The sequence below is a fragment of the Nyctereutes procyonoides genome, unplaced genomic scaffold, assembly GCF_905146905.1.
Source record: "Nyctereutes procyonoides isolate TBG_1078 unplaced genomic scaffold, NYPRO_anot_genome, whole genome shotgun sequence".
Taxonomy (NCBI): domain Eukaryota; kingdom Metazoa; phylum Chordata; class Mammalia; order Carnivora; family Canidae; genus Nyctereutes; species Nyctereutes procyonoides.
In genome coordinates, this window is record NW_026575128.1 from 27,534,368 (window position 1) to 27,551,247 (window position 16,880).

Here is a 16,880-nt window from a genome sequence, read left to right on the forward strand (position 1 = left end):
CCAAAAATGTATAATTTCCATATTTTTATTGTGCTTTTACGAATGCTTTTCTTTGATGTTTATAAATGCCGAAAAGGCTCCCTTAAGGAGAAAAATTTTAAATATAAATAAGCTTTTTTAGTCAGTTTAAAGTAAACAAATTGAGAGATTATTTAAGGTACATGCCATATTTTGTGCTTGAACCCTGTCAGCGTCTTATTTACATAGTAATTAAATAACTCAACTTTTGTATTACATTCCAGTGTTTTTTGATGGATATTTGTAACAAAGAATACTTCATATATTTTAAAAAACTTACTGCAGAGAGACAGTGACCACATATAATGCTTCATAACAGATTGAATATAATAAAACCTTGTAACTGTCTTTTTGCTCTATGCCTCTGAAACAAGACTACAGGAGCCTTATTCAGAATTTTTAAATATAGGAAATGTAACATTAACTCATGTAAAGAATATTTGGTCAGATTATCTTTTTGAAAGAGAAAGGTTATTTGTCCCCTTGTTCTTTACTGTAGAAGCTTTGTCAAACTCTTTCCTTAAAAGTTGACCTCCGCTCATTTTATAAAGAAAACATAAAGACATCCTTAGGTGACTGACCAGCTTACTCAAACCTGGTTTCCATAATGAAAAGATCAAGTTTCAGAAAAAATGTAACCCCTTTATATCATATTTGCATTTATAATTCTCAAACATTCAATTTCATTGTTACCCTCAACAACATTTCTTGAAGCATTTTCCAGAAGTTGATGTCAATGGCTAGTCTCTGAAAACACTCTCAGAAACTATTTAGACTCCATAAAGTTTACAATCACTTCTTGGAGTCGGCCTCATCTGGACATGACATGTTTTTGTTGTGTACCTTTTGTCATTGAAAGTGCAGGAAAAAGATTATTTGTAATTTCTAAGAAATATGTAGAATATTATACAGCTAGCCAGGTAATGAAAGAGGATGAGAAAAGCCAAGAAAATAGATTACTTTTAAATGTCTGGAAAATATCCTCCAAATCAAGGCAAAGATTATGGTTTTGTGGCAGTATTCAGTTGTTCATTTTTTTCTGATTTTAAGACTTTGTGAAACAAAGTATTAATATTTATAGATTCATATTAACTCTTTATTATACTATAGCAACTGGGTGCAAGGAAAATACACAGTAGCTACTGTATCAATAAAAAAAATTCCCAAATTTTTACCAGTTTCTAATTTAATCACTTTGGATAAAGTGAATGAAATATTTTCCAATCTCTATGAACGTATGTATTTGAGCCTCTCCATAAATATGCATGAAGTACTTTTCATGTCTTCATAGTAAACCCCTTCATCTTTGCTGTTTGTCAAAAGAGAGAAAGGATCAGGTAAGTTCAGGACGTTCCGAACAACCAATGTCTTTATGATGCACAAAGGTGTCCTGAAATGCTTTAGTAGGACATGGTTTAGACACGATTGTCCAGTCCCTTATAGTAAAAGTTGGTCAAGTTTGCTCGCTATGTGGGTTAATATACAAGGAGATCATTTCAGACACTTTAGGCTTCTTCCACAGAATGATAATGTGACTCGTGGAAGAATTATACTAGCTATTTCAAGATAGCTTACTTACTATCTGAGACTCATGGAGAGGCCAACAGAAAGCACAATTTATGTGAGCAGCAATCTGTACATAAGGGAAAGAGCACGGTCTGGATATTGGAACAACTAATCTCTCACTTTGGCTTTACTATGAACTAGCTCTGAATATAGAAAAGTCAACTGATTTCTATGTTTCCTACTTTTCTCTTTTATAAGATGTCCATTTAAACTTCAAAAAAAGCATATGATAGATTACAATTTCAATTATATGAATTTTAATACAAAACATATAAAATCAATTTCAAAAATTTTTCTGTATATACTGAAAATGTTTGTAAGAATGAACTAACGATAGGCCTTCTCTAATTTCTCCTATTAAATGTAGGTACCCAATATAACTTGAAAATATTGAGCATAACTATTCTTTTTGCAAAAGGGAATCTAGAAAAAGACTGCTTCCCACAGAAAATTTATTAACAATAGGTGCTCAATTAAATGTTTTTATACAATGAACAAGGCCCCTTTTTATATAAATAATCGGGGGAGAAATCTTTTTAAGTCATTTTTTTCTTTCCATCACTCCACCTACACACAAAATTCTGTTGTAAAGACATCACTTCTATGAGGAGGTATTCATTGTAGATGTACAGAAGTCTATGAAAACCTATGTTTACAAGAAAAAAACATTATAATTCTAACCAACTGCATATTCACTCAGATGCTTAATAAAAGCTATCTGATAATATTCTTGAGGAAGTATATACAGCTGGCAACTCTTTTCCAAGACTCAACATTTAACAAACTAAATTTTCTCATTTTAAATCCTTCATGTGTCCTTTTGACACTTAGTTGAAATTTTGGAACTAACATGATCACATTAAAAATATAAATGAAAGTAGCATTAACCATAGACTGATACTGAACTTCAGGAGTTAAAATAAATACAAGTGTGGATTAGAGTAAAATTATCTTGACAATAAGTAAATCAAAACTGCCAAAATGATTAGATTTTTCTTTGAAAATACCCCATCCACTGCGTTCCCTCCAAAGGACAAAAGTAGCAAAAGAGGAAGGTAGCAAAAAAGGAAACAGGAAAGCCTGCTTCAGTAACTGGACATATTGATTTAATTGGCTAAGAAGTCCAAATGCTAATACTCCTAATAATCAGCCATTCCTTTTGTGTTTTGGTAACATATATCCTTATACAATGTATATCAAATGGAATTTTTTGATTCACCTCTGACATTTCAAAATTTCCATTTTTGAATTCCCCTAGTCTTAAGTAAGTAACACATTGTCTACTTTGTTTGAGATCTACAACATTATCCCCAACATCTAGGGCTCCATGATGTAAAATGTCATTTTGTCGATCTTCTGTTCCAGTACTCACTTTAATTTTTTTAATTAAAATTGGATTTTCAAATATAATCACAAAGACATCTCCTGTTGAAGGTGGTTTCCCCCAAAAGTACTCATCAACACTACTATACGCCTTGCTTGCTTCATAATTTTCAAAAACATTCATGTTGGTATATAGATTTGCAGGAGGGTTATCAGGGATGTCAAATGACTCTTCTTCAAAATCATCATCCTTCAGCTTATTCTCAGTCCCTTTATATGATGAGTAATAACCCATGTGCTGAAAGAGAGATGGTTTAAAACGGATCACATTTTTCTGAGCTAAAAGACCCCGGAAATGAGTTAATAGCCAATCACAAGGCATTTCTTGATAAAACATTAATAAAAAGTGTGCCAAACGTGGGAGATCATGAGAATGATAAAGTTTTCCAATGTAGCCAAGCTTAGAGAACTCAAGAGTTACCCAGTAGGTTCCTTCTAGGGAGGTAATGACTTTCTTGATGGCAGTTAAGAAATTTTTTGAACATCGAACGTCGTCTTCAAGCATTACATAGTAGTCTGAAGTATTGGCACAAAAATTAAGCAGAAAAGCATAATCTACGTTTTGCTTGGAACGAAATCTGACTCTGTCTTCTGGATCATTGTAATTTCTTTTAAGGCCATCCAGGATTGGGTAATATTCCTCTGGAGCATGTATAACTATTAATCTTCCTGCAATGATATGGTGGGCAAATTTCTGTGTAATATCCTGGACCATGACATCACGCCAGGATGAATTAAAGTCCGCTAGGTGAACCACCACCGAAATTTCCTTCAGCTCTTCATAGCTGGATTGCTCAAAAATTGACTTGATTGTCTCAAGTAAATAGTTTCCTTTTTTTCGTTTCACTGATGAAAGTCCAATTGTAAGAAACCCTGAGCAAAAGAATTCAGAAGGAAGAAAATTAAATGTGAAATAGGTTTTGAATAACACAGAAAAAAACTTTTCTCCTTAGGCCTGCTACTGTATTAGGTAAATCTAGTAAATGATATGTATAGAATATTTTGTGAGTGAAGTATTATGCTAAATACATAAAGGCTACAGTACTTAATACATAATTGACTTTTCTATGGAAAAAATGCATCTTAAGCACAATGACGTATGAGCTTCATTGCTGTGAACATTTATTTATGAAATAAAAAATATGATTTGAGGTGTTTTGCAGCTTAATGCCTATTAGAGAAGATAGATGTTTGGATAATATCCACATTATTAAAAAATGCAAAAGGAGAAGGGAATTCACAGTTAAGGATGACAAACCAGTCTCAAATGATAAAAAGAAAGAAAATCAAGCATAACTCATTATTTTAATAATCTCTAAATTTTTCATGCAAAACATGTTACATTTTCATTTTCCTTTGATCACTCTCATTATCTCACACCAAAAAATTAATAATTGGACTCCACAATTTTATTTTGAAATTTACCTAGAATGCTATTAGAATCCAAAAAAATTATACTATTTTTAAAAACTGCATTATTACTCAAATGTAGAGTAAATTGTTCCAACACATGAGTATCACTCTCTTCCTTGTTTTGAAACACATTTTATAGCAATTACTGTGGGGATATTTTTATTCAGATACTTAAAATCTCAAATTAGAATCTGGATATTTTAGGGGATAAAATAAAACCTTGTGAAATCGCAGTTTACTTCTAACAAGTGTAGATGTCTCCTTATTGAAATATTCTCACTTTTTAAAGTTCTGATTCTCACCATGATTCAGAACTGAATACAATTTCATAACCACTACTTGAAAAATAGGAAAATGTTTATATTCACCAAGATCATTGTTTAGTACAGATACCTACTTGTTGTGACTTACGCAATACTGAAAAAACCCTTTCCAAGAATTATCTTTCTCGCTAGTCTGTCAGAGAGGTAGAGATTTACACATATTGCTTAAATACCTGGATTTATGGCCCTAACTTCTTCTGAAAAATGAGTATGTTCTCTGGTACCACTCGATTCAAGAAACCAGCTTAAATGCCCTGGAGTAGCCAATACTATTAGAATACTTCCTACATTAAAGGAAGAAATCTATGCATTTTGCATATAATATGTATCTTGAATATTCCTAACGGTTTTTTGGAAGAGCTTTGCACTTGTCATCATTTTTGCTTTATAGGTGAGGAAACTAAATCACAGGGAGATGAGCTTGCTTGTGCAAAGTGTAACACCTAGTGAGTGGTGTGGTGCCAAGATCCAAAGTGCCCTGCTTGTACCCTCTGTTTTATATTGTCCCTTTGTATAAAGCAGTGGCATATGTGCCAATACACATTAGTAAGCTTAGGATGGAAAGGGAGAATTAGTAATGTTTGCACAAAGGTAGTGTAACAGATGGAGATAAAAATAAACATTGGCAATCTTATGTAATTAGAAGAAAGCTTAAGAGCTATAGACATTTGAAATGAAGGAATGAATGGAAGACGGACCTAAAGAAACCTGAATTAAGTTAAGCTACAATTTCCTCAACCTGGTGATCACAGACTCAGTTGCATAAACACTTCTTAACGGGGAACTCAATTTCTGTGGTCCCCACATCATCTATCATGAAATTCAGAAATTCATGATATCACTGTGCTTCATTCATTTCATGAGTCATATTTTTCACACAGAAATATTTTAAAATCAAGTTGAATATTACAATTGATGGCATCTTACAATGAAAACTTAAGCATTAATACTTATGCTTTCCTAGTGGCACATTAATTAGGTCATGATACCTTCCACAGTCTATGGTGTCTTGAAATCCATAAAGTGTGTGTAGTATGTTACTCCTCAGACTCAATCTATCTATAGTGAGCTGAATAGTTTTCTCCAAAAATCCAAGTCTACCTGGAACCTCAGGCTGTGACCTTATTTGAAAATAGAGTATTGCAGACATAATTAGTTAAGGATCTTGAGATAAATCACATCAGATTTAGAGTGGGCTCTAAATGCAATGATTGGTGTCCTTGAAGAAGAAGAGAGACATAGAGACCAAGGAAAGAAGATCATGTGGAGATGGAGCTTGGGATCATAGTTATGCCCTCACAAACCAGGAAACACCAAGAGTGACCAGAAGCTAAAACAGTCAAGAAAAGATTCTCCCCTATGATTTTCAGAGGAATGGTTCTGCCCACACCTTGATTTGGAATGCCTGGTCTCCAGAAGTATGAGAAAATACATTTCCATGATTTTAAACTAGTTTGTGATAATTTGTTACAGCACCTTGGTAAATTAAAATAATGACTTTCACTACTTCAAAAGCAGTGGCAAGGCATAAAAACCAAAGCATTATTATTGGAAAATGTATCAGTAGGAGAATAGTTATTTTTAAAAGATATGTTTTATAAGTGCAAATAAATGGATTTTTCTCAGTCTCTCTACATGGTTCTACAGCAAATTGTTTGAAAGTTTATATCTCAAACAGGCATTTAAAAGTTTCTCTTTTTTTTTGTTATTAATGGAATTGGATCAGTGAGTAATTGCAATTTGTGAAGACATGTTGAATTACTTCCCAAAGAATATATTTTAGTAAAGCCCATAAAGTTTTATTGCTATACAAATGAAGCCAGTTGTCATTGTTTTAAAACAAAAATATTTTATGTATTCTTGATTTGGAGGGATACTTACGCTTTCTTTGTAAAGGCGTGGCAGCTAAGTAGCGATAGGTGACATTGATGGCTCCTGAGAAATTAGATAGGTCTTTGAAAGTATGCACATAACGTTCTGAATTCAGTTGATGTGTGGATGTTTCCCTTATAAGTTGTTTGTCTCCTTCCTGAATGCCAAGAAGGAGGCAGAGAAAATAAATAAATAATAGACGGTCATGGATTAAATAAAGTTTTTCCTTACACAATGAATATATGGGGTTGATATATAATATGGATGTTCTATAAATCTCAGCTACTGGCACCGTAAGTTATAGATCCTCATCTCACACCTGAATTCCCACCTAGAGTCTCTACTCCAGACTCCACTACTCTATTGCCCTCTTCGTACTTCACTTCAGTTTGCTTTTCCTACAGTATACATTAATAATGGCATTTTCTTGACAAAAAAAAATCTCTACATGAAAACTCCCACTGCCTTTATGGAATTTGATGATCTTAAAATTTCACAGTAATCTATTTCACAGTAATCACATAAAGCTAATTCTTACTAAATTTTCCATATTTTAGTCATATTAAGCATATTAAGATTTTATCTTCTTCAAGCATTATTAAGTAATACCACACATTATTTCTATATAATTATTTCTGGATAATTTATTAATGAAGGAGTTTTAGTCAGTCATCTTTCTGGCCACTATAACCAAAGACTGTTGAGAACAAATAGCCACGGTCCTTCTGACATTAGTGTTTTTTCAAATGTCTTCAAGATGTCTTAATTAAAATACATTTGTGGCAAGTCAAGGAAGTGTCTTCAGACCTTACACTAGTTTTTCTCATGATATATTTGCTTGCTGCTTATGTGTGTGTATAAACTAGCCTGTTGGAATTGAAGTCTGGTCCTTTTATATTTAAGATCCCCTTTATGTAATTGGTAAGGGACTTATGTTATCCAATCTTTGAGAAGGCTTATATTAAAAAATACTCATATTTAGCTTAAAATATATTATTAATTACTAATTGGTTCCCTTTTCTCTCTTTAGTATAAGTTCAATAGTACATTTTGATTACCTAAGCACAATTTGATCAAGTCTTGTTGGTTATATATTATTTGCAAAATATCGACTTGCCTGGCCTTTGTATCTGGCTTGCTACCACAAGTAGAATATATTCAAAGATAAGCTATTTAGAAATAATTTTGTTGTTGTTTTTAGGCAAGTGTCTACTGTACTGTGTGATATTATATGGATCTATTTCCACTATTCCATGTAGAATGGCAGGCCAGGCATATGTAAGCCATTAAGCCATTAAGCCTATAAGCCATTAAAACTATAGAGAAAGTAAATGCATTTGAACAAATTTGGTCTTTATATTATCTGCCTGTGGTCAATAAAACTTTAATTAAACCAGTGTTTATAAAAAATTAGAAAGTATTCAAATACAAATTTTACTTTATTTGGAACATTAAATATTTTGCTTCAAATTCAAATGTCAATAAAGAAAGAGACTGACTCAAAATTTTAAATCAATGGCCGACTGGAATTGTCTTAGAATAAAAATTGAGAATATTAGGCCATGACTGGGAGAAGCTTCCAGTCTGGTCTTTGCTAATTCAAGATCCATTCTGAATATCTCTTCTGTATACTCAATTAAGTTTATAAACTTACACTCAATCTTTAATACTGTATTTCTATTTTTATATTGTCTTGATAATTGAGGAAAATATGTTAGTCTTTTACAATATGTATAATATATTTGCCATCTATAAGTAACACTTCCAAGATATATGAAATTATGCCTTCAGTTCTATATTTCTTATACCAACTGAATATCTGTTGGATTCTGATAATTGTAATTTCTTTACACAGAAATATTTTGGTCTCTGTCTCTCTGGAAACATAAAACATTATAAAAGCTTTAAAATAAATTTATGATTGCCAAAAAGTAACTAAGGACTCAGTTCAGCACCAACTGCTTATACTAGTAATGTGATAGTGCCCATTATCAATAGAGTCTAGAAGAAATATCTATAAAAATCACAGTAGTCACAATTCTGAATTCATTTCATCATTCTGTTCTTATGTGATTTTACAGTCTAAAGGAAGTGCAGGATATTGAATCTTTCTTTAAGAATTCTATCTTGAATGTGTAAAAATCCAGACCTTTTCTGTGTGAAAGTAGGGTACATTCATCCTGATTGAAGGACATAACAGAATATAAAATGAAATGGAAGTTATATGAAAGCACTTTATTAAATTCTCAAGAACAAGCTTCTTTACACTTTTCAGCATAAATAAATAATGCAACTTTCACCTAAGTCAGTCTTGTTGGCTGCTTTCCAGAGGCATCTACCTGAACAGCGAGGCTCTCCCTGGATACCTTCTTTCTGTAGCTACTATGCTGTGGTGTATTTTTCAGTAATAAGACAAAGCTTTATGACAATCATTTTCTGGATAGGAATGCAATTCAATGCACTAGCTACAGACTAAGTATATACCCTAGTGGCTACTTTGAAGATGCTCATAGCCCAGAGGCTAAGTTGATTGGGCATGTAGCGTCTCTTCTACTTAGACTGCCTTGTAATAGTATTTGTCTCTTGCACTGAGCTTGGCTTCCTTTCCCAACGAAAGGCACATATGTCCCGGATATGTAAGCAATCCATTAAACTGTTATATACCACGGATTTAAGGCCACAAATGCATTTTTCTACCAAAAACAGCAGAATAGAATGTGCTCCTTAACTCTAGAGATCTTTTTATTTTTTATTTTTTTATTTTTATTTTTTATTTATGAGAGTCACAGAGAGAGAGAGAGAGAGAGAGGCAGAGACACAGGCAGAGGGAGAAGCAGGCTCCATGCACCGGGAGCCCGATGTGGGATTCGATCCCGGGTCTCCAGGATCGCGCCTTGGGCCAAAGGCAGGCGCCAAACCCCTGCGCCACCCAGGGATCCCCTCTAGAGATCTTTTACTTGTAAGTATTTATCTGATTTCTCTGAATTATAACTCGTATTTCCCCCGGAAATAAGGAAGGAAGGAAAAGAAAAATGTACTATTGTCTATACTTAGCAAATTGTACACATTGTGGTATTCTGGAGTTAAGGCAAAAAAAAGTCGAATGAGATAATGTTGTGAAAACTGAAATAAACACGGATAAAAAGGTCAAAAGGGACAAGTGTTACAGAGAAACTACATCGTATACCAGCAGGTAGCTGGTTCTCCTTGGCAATTAAACATTTTTAGAAAAACATCTTAATGTAATTTTACATTAATTATTTAAAGAATGTTTTAAATCTTTATACATATTAAGCCTTGGGATAAAATTTAGCTCTAAATGCATTTATGTAAAAAAATCATCTAATAAATAGAGAGAAATGAAACTAATAAAAATACTGTCATTAAATTTTCAGTAAGGGGAGTGCTTGTATTTAACCACCATATTTATTTATTTATTTATTTATTTATTTATTTATTTATTTATTTATTTATTTATTTATTTATTCATGAGAGACACACAGACATAGGCAGAGGGAGAAGCAGGCTCCATGCAGGAAGCCTGATGTGGGACTCAATCCTAGGACCAGGATCATGCCCTGAGCCAAAGGCAGATGCTCAACCGCTGAGCCACGCAGGTGTCCCTTAGCCATCATTTTAACTCACTTTTTTCCCAACCTAATATAAGTATTTAAAAATAATTACAATTTTTAAAACTAAGGAGCAATCCCTTCTCTACACTTGGGCTTACTTGTAAATTTGACTAGATATACATGTAATCTAGCCAGAGAAATTTTCATTGACAAAATATTATTTTAGTAAGAGCTGTTTCATTAAATCACACCTTTTACATTAGTTAGATAGGACTGAAATTTGTATAGAAATGTGTAAAAATCCACAAGACAGGACAATAGTATTTGATCTTTATAAAAATATACTCTATTACTCCTTACACATTTTATAATGAATTTGAAGAGATTCTATATACAAGATATAAGGATGCTTGTTATACACAATGGTGTTTTGTCTGTTTAAAATGAAACACTGAAATTGGGTTTGAAAGTGTCTCAGAAATGCAAGTCATTGGATACAATAAGTATCCTGCCAATATCATGTGTTTTATTTACAAAATGTAACAAAAAGAGTAGGATTTTTTTCAGATATCTTAAGCTCAGTTCACATAGAAAGTGAATAAGAAAAATGTTCATGTTATTCTCCTCAGACATAAAATGTTGCGATACCTATAACAATAAAAAATGATAGAACAAAATGAGTTCTCAAAATTAGCCAGAGTAAGTCCTTTTGTTTATTTCTAGAATTTACTTAAAAATTTATTTATATGTTATATGCTAACTTATCCTTTTTAAGCTATTAAATAGTTTTCACATCATTATCTCCATTTCCTCAGCTTCTCTACTACTTTTCTGTGAATATAAATACATAACATGGTGGCCATTTATGACATTTGATTCAAAATCAAATGAGGTGTCATACATTATAACAAAATATTACTTCTTACCAAAATAGTATAATTAGTATTATTAAAAATAAGATTTTGAAAATTTGATGATAATATAAAAATTGAGAAAGTAAGGACTAATATCTTTAAGCAATTTTTAAAATTCTATATATTTCAAGTTAAAGCTCAAAAAGTATTATGGTGTACACACAAATAAAATAATTCAGCATAGTGATGATAGCTAATTTATTTATAACTAAATGTGCATATTTGAACTACTATATGCAGGAAAACATTGCAACACAAATCAAAGTAATTGTAATGTTGGTAATATAGGATTAATACAAGTAGCTAGATAGAAAGTATATATGTTACAGTTTTGCTCAAACTAATGCTATTCCAGGAACCTGAGATTGAAATCAGGTTACAATTGGACTAAGCCTAATTTGACTTAGACCTTATTATAACAGCAACAACAAAAATAACCTCCAAAACTTACCAGAACATAGCTGTCTTCAATGTACAAGTTCATAAAGAGAAGGAAAATGACAAGAACTCCCAAGAATGACACTGTGGAACGTTTTCGCAGGCATCTCATTTTATCGAGTATTTCAAAAATATGCTTCATTTGACAAAATTTAAACATTCTATCCTGTGGAAAAGAGGCACAGAATTACTGATGATTAATTTTGGATGTATTTTTTCATAATGTGTATCCAAAGCCAGGCCTTTATAAAATCTCACCCTTCACACGTTTTTAACTAAAGTTGTTTCCAATTTCACAACTGTGACTTTCATAGATGGTTCATATCTTAACATAAGGTCAATACACTGCCTTATATTGATGTGGAATAAATAAAAATAAAAGGTAAATCTGTTATTTCTGCACATACGAACATTGATAATGGTAACATGTAAAAAAAAAGTTCTCTGATTAAACAGAAGAAAAATAAAAGAGAAAGACAAACTATAAGGTAACTTCTATTGCCTCATAGGATAATGTAATGAAAATGGAAGAAATTAGAAGCATGCACCTAATATTGATTTTGGAGTAAGTGCACTGGGAAGAGCACCTGGGAGGGAGTCTGAGTCAGAGAAAGAAAGTTGTAAAGGAAGTTAAAGTTTTGGGCTAAGTGCAAACATATCTTTGAGAACTTGAGTTAACAGTTGGTTTGCTTATTTTTCCAAAAATTCTTGTTAAGTCAGAGTAAATACTGGAGTGGCATATCTACATTGTCTTGCTTGATATACTAATTAGAAGTTTGGCTGTTTACAATAATTCATAGCCTGCAAACAGAATAAAACAAAATAAAACAACAACAACAAAAAACCCACCAAGATTACTGCCAGCGAGATTAGTGGAGATCTAATTTTTTTCCCCATTCCACTCATGTACATTTTGTGTTATCTTCCAATCACTGATTTTAGATTACTGATTGTTTGTTCAAAAGTATAAACATATATGGAATGATCAAAAGACCGGTTGAATCATATTTTGTCTAAAATCAAGTATAGTCTGGAAACTGTGCCCCTTCGATTTGGGTACTGGGTCTTCCTAAGCTCAGTGTTAGCATGAAGTATTTATATGAATAAAGGGGATCCCTGGGTGGCGCAGTGGTTTGGCGCCTGCCTTTGGCCCAGGGCGCAATCCTGGAGACCCGGGATCGAATCCCACGTCGGGCTCCCGGTGCATGGAGCCTGCTTCTCCCTCTGCCTGTGTCTCTGCCTCTCTCTCTCTCTCTCACTGTGTGCCTATCATAAATAAATAAAAAAAATAAAAATAAAAAAATTTATATGAATAAAGAACTTCAAGAAGTGAAAATGACGTGTACCCCAAGCCATTAAATGATGTCTAGGACACACCAGGCAAACAATGTCTCTTTGATGAATTAATACAAGAAGGATTTTATGAATCTTTATAAACTATAAGAAAGAATATTAGGAATTGGGAGAAAGGCTTAACAAAGGCAGAGAATGGAAGAAGTCTCAAAAGAAATATAAGAATTATTGTTCATTTTCTTTAGCCATATTTTTCTTTAGGTTATTAGGAATTGGGAGAAAGGCTTAACAAAGGGAGAGAATAAGTCTCAAAAGAAATATAAACATTATAGTTCATTTTCTTTAGGTTATTTTATTTTTCTTGTTAATTTACAGAAGTTTTAAATATATGTCTAGAGATGCATATATATACATTTATCTTTGCTTATGTTGCAAATATTTAGATATCTTCTCCAAGTATTATATTTTCTTCTTCTTGGTCTCACTTCTGCATTGAGTGTCTTTTATTTCAAATTTATTTCCTACATACAGCTTTTATTTTTTGGTATAATGTTTAAAAAATCCTTCCCAATTTTGACATCATATGGGCAGTCTCTTTTATTTTTTGCTTGTTTTTCATGGATAGATTTTTAATATATCTAGACTTTATCTTTGTGTCTTTTATCATGTAGCAGAATAGTTTTGTTTATTAATTTTTCATATGGAGAGCTGATGGTCTTCTACTTACAGGGAACTGGCCATAAATACTAGTCACATTACCACTCTTGACTTCAAGCGTGTGGGGAAGTGTAATCTCCTGTGTAACCAGAAATAAAGAAGAACATTACTATTGTGTCCCATACTTTATATCGATCATCCATTCTTTTGATATGTGATGCTACTTCTAGAATAAGGTCACTTTCTAATTTTCATTTACAGGTTAAAAATGTATTTATAAACCCATCATTTATAACATTTTTCAGTAATAAAATATATAGCAATTTCAAACCAAAACATGAGTGAAATTCTTCTTAAAATTTTAAAAAATATTTAATTTAAGTGAAATTCTGTTACCTGGTAATGATTCTACAGATGAAACTGCATCATGTTTTAAAAGATTTTTATATGTATTTTGAAAATATTCAAAAATACAAAGCATTAGAATCTAATTATACACCACAGGACACAATATTTTTAAATGTCAATTTGGGAAGACTTATCAATAGCACGAAATGCATGTATTTCCTTTGACTCTGCAATTATACTTCTAAAAATCTATTGAAAGACAAAAATTGTATTTGAGAGTAAATGTTTAACCATGATGCTAGAAGACTGTAAAATAAATTGGAAACAATAAGATACTAACCACTATTATCTCAGTATAGAATAATTATCAAGAATATTCAATCTTGTTTTTACTGTTTTCAATTTCCATACTTTCAAAGTACATACATTTAGTATTTAAAAAGTTACTTTTAATTTTCAAAATTCTCTACTGTTGGAAAACAAAACTGCATTTTATTTCTTGTATACAAAAGCAAAATGCAGCAATTTTTTCCAGGAAATAAAATTTTAAAAATGTAGCACTGTATGGTATGTTTTGGATGCCCTGAACTTGAATGTTACAAGTTCAATATAAACGCTAAGTCAAGAAGAAGTATATTCTAATTTTATTCCTTTGAGACAAAGGAATAAAGGAAAAAATGTAAATAATGTGACTGCAAATTCAATCTGTAAAGTCCAATTGTAGATAATTATATACAAAGAATATAAGAATACCTATTAAAATGTATTAAATACTTACTAAATGCTAGGCAATACAGTTTGCATGGGTAACTCATTGATCCTTCATAACAATGCTGAGATTATAATAGTACCATTAGTTTTACAAATGAAAAAAAAAAACAACCTAGGGTTTTCTTGAGATGTCTTAATAAGGAAAGGTTCCAGTTTTTAAATATTGTAATTGATCAGAATCTGCTCTATTAACTACTATTGGTATATGGTTTACTAATTAGGTTTCATACAACATTTTAAACATATTGTTGCCAACAAACTATCTCACCTATTCAATCTCTTGAATAACATAGAAATAATATAAAAGATAAATTCAGTTTTTGGCAGAAAAACTTTTAATGACCTAATAAACATTTAAATATATAATGTGAGGAGGTGGGTGGGATAAGTGATATTTCAAGTAATATGAGAAGTAGAAAATATAACACTTTGGAGGCAATACTTCAGAGCACTCTGCAATAATTCAAAAATAGTACAAAACAACAACAAAACCCCCTGTTGAAATTCCAGAGTTGGCAAAGAAAGAATCCTGAGAGAATAATGGTGACCATCTAAATTCTAATATCCAATCCTTTAAGTTAGAATTCTCCATATCCAAGCACAAATAACCTTCCATAGTGTACGTCCTCGGCATACCCACGAGAAAGCTAATAGCACAAACTTCACTGTACATGTAAGTTAAAACAATAACACCCAGAAAAAACAATACTGTACATGTAAGTGAAAACAAGAACACCCAGAATTGGCTGAGGAGCCCAAACTAAAGCAAACAAATGATCAGAAAACATACCAAAATATATGTCATTTAATAAATAAATAATACCAGACAAACCACAGTAAAAGAAAAGGAAGCTAGTAATTCATCCATAGTCCTGTCCCATCTGAAACAGAATCATCTGGGTCAAGAAAAACCTAAATAAATATCCATATTTGAGACAATATGGATAGATCTTGTGGGCATTATGCTAGGTGAAATAAGTCAGACAGAAAAACAAAAATACTGTATGATTTTACAGACAGAACCTGAAAAAGCCAAATTCACAGAAACAGAGAATTTAGAAGAGCAGATGCCAGGGCCTGGGAGGGTGGGAAAAATGGGGAGATGTCAGTCAAATGGTACAAATTCCAGTTGTAAGATGAATAAGTTCTGAGAACCTAATGTGCTGCATAGTGCCCAATAGTTAACAGTATGATATTGTAAGTTTGAGAGTTGCCAAGAAAATAGATCTTAAATACTCTCACCACAAAAAACCAAAGTGGTAATTATGTGAGGTGATAAATAACCTTATTTTGGTAATCATTTTGCAATATATACATTTATCAAATGATCACATTGTATATCTTATACAGACAAAATGTTAGATGTCAATTATATTTTAGTAAACCCAGGGGAAAATATAGCAAAGAAACTTCACGTTCATATGGCTTGAAAGCAAATTCTACCAAATATTTTTGAGGAAAAAACAATATTCTATACAAGGTCTTTTAGATAAAAGACGTTTTTAAACATTTATTATTGAAGTATAATTGACATGCAATGCTACATTAATTTCAGGTGTACAACATGTTGATTTGAGAATTCTATACATTACTCCGTGCTCACTGTATAGTCACCATCTGTCACCATATAGTGTCATTACAATATTGTTGACTGTATTCCCTATGTTGTATTTTCATCTTTGTGACTTGTTTATGGGATGAATGGAAGTTTTACATCTTAATTCCCTTCATATATTGCCCATCCCTTGACCCATCTTCCCTCTGGCAGCTACCAGCTGTTCTCTGTTTTTACTAGCCTGTTTATTTTTTTAGATTCTACATATAAGGAAATTATATGGCACTTGACTTTCTCTGTTTGACTTATTTCATCTAGCATAACAACTCCTAGATCCATCCATGTTGTTGCAAATGGCATGATCTCATTTTTAATGGCCAAGTAGTATTCCATTGTAATGTGTGTATGTGTGTATATCTATATATGTCTAATCTTCTTTTTTTTTAATAAATTAATTTTTATTGGTGTTCAATTTACCAACATACAGAATAACACCCAGTGCTCATCCCGTCAAGTGTCCCCCTCCGTGCCCGTCACCCATTCACCCCCACCCCCTGCCCTCCTCCCCTTCCACCACCCCTAGTTCATTTCCCAGAGTTAGAAGTCTTTATGTTCTGTCTCCCTTTCTGATATCTCTCACACATTTCTTCTCCCTTCCCTTATATTCCCCTTCACTATTATTCATATTCCCCAAATGAATGAGAACATACACTGTTTGTCCTTCTCCAATTGACTTACTTCACTCAGCATAATACCC

The 16,880-nt window shown here is 32.3% G+C and overlaps 1 protein-coding gene across 1 annotated transcript in view; it reads right to left on the reverse strand.

The window, feature by feature from the left end:
• Window positions 1-2,622: 2,622 nt before the first annotated feature.
• Window positions 2,623-16,880, reverse strand: part of MGAT4C (MGAT4 family member C) — a 45,799-nt gene continuing 31,541 nt past the window's right edge. The window contains exons 2-5 of the mRNA XM_055342005.1: window positions 13,520-13,588; window positions 11,513-11,665; window positions 6,585-6,732; window positions 2,623-3,840 (exon numbers count right to left, since the gene is read on the reverse strand). Of these exons, the coding sequence (XP_055197980.1) occupies window positions 2,699-3,840; window positions 6,585-6,732; window positions 11,513-11,659 (1,437 nt within the window). The 5' untranslated portion in view covers window positions 11,660-11,665; window positions 13,520-13,588 and the 3' untranslated portion in view covers window positions 2,623-2,698. The remainder of the gene's footprint in view (window positions 3,841-6,584; window positions 6,733-11,512; window positions 11,666-13,519; window positions 13,589-16,880) is intronic.